Raw genomic sequence first — 6,041 nt, 5'->3', positions numbered from 1 at the left:
TAAAATATATATTGTAGTTTTATATTTCTTTTATAAATATGCAAGCATTCTTTCAAAGTAGTTATAATTGAGGATGCTAATTTAAGAAGATATTATAAAAAATTGAATGATACCTTCTAAAAAACAGAATGAAAAAAAGGAAGTAACTATATACTTTCATCGATTGGGGATGATAGACTTCTTAGAAAATTAAACAACAACATAAAAATTTTCATATCATTATGTATAAATAATAAAAATCAATTATATAATAAAAATAATCAATGTCACTATATAAAATACAAGGGTTTAAATATCTTAAAGCCTCTAGCACTATTAATATTTGATGTGGATCCTTCTTCTCACGTTATGCTGCAGGAATACCACACCTAGAACCTTATTTCTTTTTTATTTCTTTTTACTGTTTGCTGCATAATCCCACTACTTATATTACTAAATATAGTATTAGAGGACACTCACACTTTTTCAGCTGTTAGCACTCTCTTAGTAAGGCATCCCCGCTTATATGAGGTGGGTTGAAGCTTCAGGAAGTAGCTTTTGATATACAGAATATACTCACTGTTTAGTGTTTACTGTTTTATTGCTTTTGCTAGTTCTCTGTTTCTTCCTCCTTAGTTGCTACCACTGCACGATTGGTATCAGAGCAAGGTTGGGGCAGCAATGGCGGAGAGCAGTAGACGACCCGCTCTTGACGGCGATCAGGGCGAAGGCGCTTTGTGGGCGAATCAGCCGCTGATCCTTAAACAGTTGGAGGAACTCAAGAATGAGTTTCGTCGATTCACCACAGAAGTGCGATTGGAGTTTCAAAGCATCAAGGGCGGAGGCACAATGTTCAACTGCCACAACCACCTACTTCTCCAATCTACAGAACAGCTCCCCGGCGAGGCAGGGGCGGACGACGTGCGCGGATGGAGGTGCCGCAGTTATCGGACTCAGACGTCGATCTAGCGTTCCAGCAGCTTGAAGATGTATCGGACCCAGGTGAGGAAGACATTCCACGATACTTTTCACCACCTCGGCATCGCCAGGAGGCTTGGCCGAGACAGCATGGAGAATTCTGAGTAAAAATGGACATTCCATTTTTTGATGGAAAACTACACATAGAGGATTTTCTAGATTGGGAACATGCCGTGGAGACGTTCTTTGAATATATGGATATTCCCCAAGACAAGCAAGTAAAATACGTAGCGTGCCGATTAAGATGTGGTGCGAGTGCGTGGTGGCAGCAGTTGTTACAAGCTCGGCACCGGGAAGGAAAAGGCAATGTCCGAAGTTGGACAAGGATGAAGCAACTCTTGCGGAGCCATTATTTACCCACAGATTATGATCAAATACTGTATATGAAATTTCAGCATTGTATGCAAGGACAGCGGAGTGTGAGCGAGTACACCGAGGAGTTTTACCGCCTCAGTGCTCGCAATAATCTGAACGAAACTGCTAATCAAATAGTTGCTCGCTACATCTGCGGACTGAAAGAAGCTATTCAGGACAAATTGGAATTGAATTCGGTGTGGTCACTGTCGCAAGCGGTCAATTTCACACTGAAAGCTGAAATGCAGCTCAACCGACCAGCTCGCCCCATGCCATCCTGTCGTCACTTCAATGACTTCGCCACTACAGACAATCGGGAGCAAGTGCCTAATCTAAGCAGCAGCTCAAAATCTATTTCCAAGACTTCAACAGTGACCAACCCGGCTCCACAAGCTGCTGAAAACAAAGCTGCCAATCGGATGAAGGCTCCAGCCAAGGACAATCCTTATAGCAGACCAACCACATTGAAATGTTCCAGGTGCTTCCAGCCAGGACATAAGTCCAATGAGTGCCTGAATCGACAACAATTGCAGCTTCTTGAGGGGGAGTCGGAGCTACTTAACCCGTCAGCAGAAGTTGAAGATGAAGAAGAATATGAGGAAATACCTGGAGATGACGGGGAGCCTGTCGTGTGTGTTCTCCAAAAGTTACTGTTCGCACCGACTCAACACAACAAGTCCCAACGCAATGCTATTTTCAGGACCAAATGCACTATAAAAGGGAAGGTATGTGATCTTTTAATTGACAATGGCTGTACCGAAAATATTATTTCGAGGGCAGTGGTGAATGCTTTGCAGCTTAAGACTACTAAAAACCCAAATCCTTATAGGATTAGCTGGGTTAAGAAAGGCATGGACATTCAAGTGTCTGATATGTGCAGGGTGAATTTTTCAATTGGGAAGCATTATAATAGTGAAATACTATGTGATGTCCTTGATATGGACGTGTGCCACTTAATCCTGGGCAGGCCATGGCTATTTGATACTGGTGTTGTATACGACGGGCGATCTAATGCTTATTCATTTGAATGGAAAGGACGTAAATTACGGTTATTACCGACGACACAGCGCTCAGCCGATGAAGATGTTGAACGATGTCCTGCTCTTTGCATTGTTTCTGGCAATACCTTATTAAAGGCTGGTAGGGAGTTGAAGTCAGTATTTGCAGTTTTAATTGCTGAAGAAAATCGGGAGATCAAACCGGTCAACACCCCACCGGAATTGGCACAGTTGCTGTATGAATTTTCAGATATAGTCACAGCAAGCCTACCCTCTGAATTACCACCCATGCGGTCTGTACAGCACCAAATAGATCTAGTTCCCGGGGCGTCACTACCAAATTTACCACACTATAAAATGACCCCAACAGAACACTTTCAGCTTCAGAAAATTGTAGATGAGCTGTTAGACAAATAGCTTGTTCAGCCTAGCCTAAGCCCGTGTGCGGTGCCAGCACTTTTAGTGCCAAAGAAAGATGGCTCGTGGAGGATGTGCATTGACAGTCGAGCTATCAATAAAATTACCCTCAAATATCGCTTCCCGGTTCCAAGATTGGAAGACATGTTAGATTATTGGCGGGGGCCAAAGTCTTTTCAAAGCTCGACTTGAGAAGCGGTTACCACCAGATCCGAATTAGACCGGGTGACGAGTGGAAAATCACCTTCAAAACTCGCAATGGCCTGTTTGAATGGAAGGTTATGCCTTTCAGTCTGTGCAATGCGCCAGCAACGTTCTTAAGGCTGATGACGGAAGTGCTAAAACCATTATTGGGCAAATGCTGTGTGGTTTACTTTGATGACATATTGGTATTCAGCCCATCCTTGGTAGAGCATTGGAAACATTTGCAGGAGGTACTAGAGGTGCTGCGACTCCACAAGCTATACCTGAACAAGTCCAAGTGCGAATTTGCTACCAGTTCGGTGCAGTTTTTGGGCTACATTATGTCGGCTGAAGGTGTTGGAATGGACCCCAATAAAATTCTTACTATCCAACAGTGGCCGCAACCCAGTTCTCTGACAGAAATTTGTAGTTTTCACGGGCTAGCCAATTTTTATAGGCGGTTCATTCGTGGATTTAGTATAATTATGGCCCCGATCACTGACTGCCTAAAAGCCAGTACTTTTAAATGGGGAGTCGAGCAGCAGCGAAGCTTCAAAACGATCAAATTGGCACTTACTTCAGCACCGGTGTTAGCAGCCCCGAATTTTAACAAGGCTTTTCATGTGGATACAGACGCCTCGGCAGTGGGAGTGGGCGCCGTGCTCTCGCAACACGATAGACCGGTGGAGTTTTTCAGCGAGAAGTTAAGCCCTGCAAGACAAAAGTGGTCAGCATATGAACAAGAATTATATGCGGTCATCCGAGCACTTAAACAATGGGAGCATTACCTTTTGCATAATGATTTTGTTCTATGCAGCGATAATAAGGCTTTACAGTTTCTGAATACCCAAAAAAATATCAATAGAATGCATGCTAGATGGGTTGTCTTTCTACAAAAGTTTAGCTTTGTACTTAAGCATAAATCCGGGCAGCAGAATCGTGTTGCTGACGCCTTGAGTAGGCGCTCCGCTCTCCTAGTCAAGCTTCAGACTGAGATTACGTGATTAGAGACTCTCAAAGACCTCTATTGCACGGACAGAGATTTTGCTATCCCTTGGGAGAGATGTTCCAGTGGGCAGCCCGTGGATGACTACACTTTACGTCATGGACTTTTGTTCAAAGGGAATTCGTTATGCATCCCTATTTCTTCTGTTCGTTTACAGTTGGTGCGTGAGATGCATGAAGGGGGAATGGCAGCTCACCTAGGCCGAGAAAAGACAGTAGAACAAATGCGGGCGCGATTCTTTTGGCCACATTTGCGAAGGGATGTTGCCAAGTATGTACAAAATTGCCCGGTGTGCCAAGTATACAAAGGCCATAGCCAAAACACCGGCTTATACAGTCCGTTACCAGTCCCGAGTACAATTTGGGAAGATCTTAGTATGGACTTTGTCCTTGGGCTTCCAAGAACTAAGAGGGGCGTCGACTCAATCATGGTGGTGGTTGATAGGTTCTCCAAGATGGCTCATTTTATAGCTTGCAAGAAGACGTCGGATGCACTTGGCATTGCTCGATTATTTTTCAGGGAGATCGTTCGTCTCCATGGTCTTCCGAGAAGCATCACTTCCGATCGCGACGTCAAGTTCGTTAGTCATTTTTGGAGAGAGCTTTGGAAGCAATTACAAACAGAACTCAAATTAAGCTCAGCATATCATCCCCAAACGGATGGCCAAACTGAGGTGGTGAATCGGACGCTCGGTAATATGTTGCGGTGCTTGGTGCGGGACAATCCGAAGAAATGGGACGACATTCTGAGTCAGGCAGAATTTGCATACAACTCCATGCCCAATAGATCCACCGGTATGTGTCCCTTTAATATTGTCTACACTAAACCTCCTAACCATATTGTAGACATCGCCATTCTACCTAAGTGCCAAAACCCGGCGGCCACTAAGCTAGCGGAGGACTTCAAGACAATGCTGGACAATGTTCGCAACACTTTAAAATCTTCAAATGAGCTATACAAACAATAGGTTGATGCACATCGCCGCTTCAAGACTTTCCAGCCTGGTGACATGGTCATGGTGCGCTTAAGGAAGGAGAGATTTCCAGTCGGTACCTACTCGAAGCTTGCCCCAAGGAAGATTGGCCCAGTGGCTATCAAGCACAAAATCAGCGATAATGCATATGTAGTGGAACTTCCCGCCGACATATTAACGTCCTCCACCTTCAATGTCACGGACATCAGTTCCTACCATCCAGTTGATTTGGCAGTTGTTGAGATTGATTCGTTGGATACGAATCTTTCTGTAGCGGAGGAGAACTGATGTGGATCCTTCTTCTCACGTTATGCTGCAGGAATACCACACCTAGAACCTTATTTCTTTTTTATTTCTTTTTATCGTTTGCTGCATAGTCCCACTACTTATATTACTAAATATAGTATTAGAGGACACTCACACTTTTTCAGCTGTTAGCACTCTCTTAGTAAGGCATCCCCGCTTATATGAGGTGGGTTGAAGCTTCAGGAAGTAGCTTTTGATATACAGAATATACTCACTGTTTAGTGTTTACTGTTTTATTGCTTTTGCTAGTTCTCTGTTTCTTCCTCCTTAGTTGCTACCACTGCAATATTATATATATGGAATAATTTCTAGTTTTTAACTACATATGTCATATATCTATAAGCAAAGAAAGAATATATGAAAGATGGCAGCCCATTGAGTGTGTATAGAATGATATCTTCAGGGTCTAATATATATCTGACGACATTGATGGTGTCTACTTTGAGCTTAGTGTCTGACAAATACTGCTACATTGTTTTGTTGTTCACTGAAATGTGATGCAGTTCATTCTTCAGTTGAATGATACGTGAGCAGTTTGTAGTTTGAAGTATCTTATTTATCGTTTGTCAAATTTTAACATATGAGTCAAGATTCATGACATACGACAACAAGGAAGTAGAGACAGTGGAGAACAAGGCAATTGCGAGATTATGATATATCAACACACTACAAGAAAATGGGTCAATAGCGACAAAAAAAAATAGAAACTAAAAGAAATTGGTCACTAAAGATATCTTTTAGCGACCAAAAATAAGTAAGGTCTCTAAATAATAAGTAAAATTGATATTAGCCACAAAAAAATGGCTGCTATTTTTGTCGCTAAAAGTCTAGATAATTTTTTTCAAAA

At 42.7% G+C, this 6,041-nt stretch overlaps 1 protein-coding gene across 1 annotated transcript; it reads left to right on the top strand.

The window, feature by feature from the left end:
- Positions 1–1,067: 1,067 nt before the first annotated feature.
- On the top strand, positions 1,068–2,726 carry LOC110092596. Its single transcript, XM_020817222.1, has one exon. The coding sequence runs from the start codon at positions 1,068–1,070 to the stop codon at positions 2,724–2,726; it is 1,659 nt and encodes a 552-aa protein (XP_020672881.1).
- The last annotated feature ends 3,315 nt before the right edge of the window (positions 2,727–6,041 follow it).

The sequence above is a fragment of the Dendrobium catenatum genome, unplaced genomic scaffold (genome assembly GCF_001605985.2).
Source record: "Dendrobium catenatum unplaced genomic scaffold, ASM160598v2 fragScaff_scaffold_1044, whole genome shotgun sequence".
In the NCBI taxonomy this organism is placed as follows: domain Eukaryota; kingdom Viridiplantae; phylum Streptophyta; class Magnoliopsida; order Asparagales; family Orchidaceae; genus Dendrobium; species Dendrobium catenatum.
This window is presented reverse-complemented; position numbering and strand designations above follow the sequence as displayed.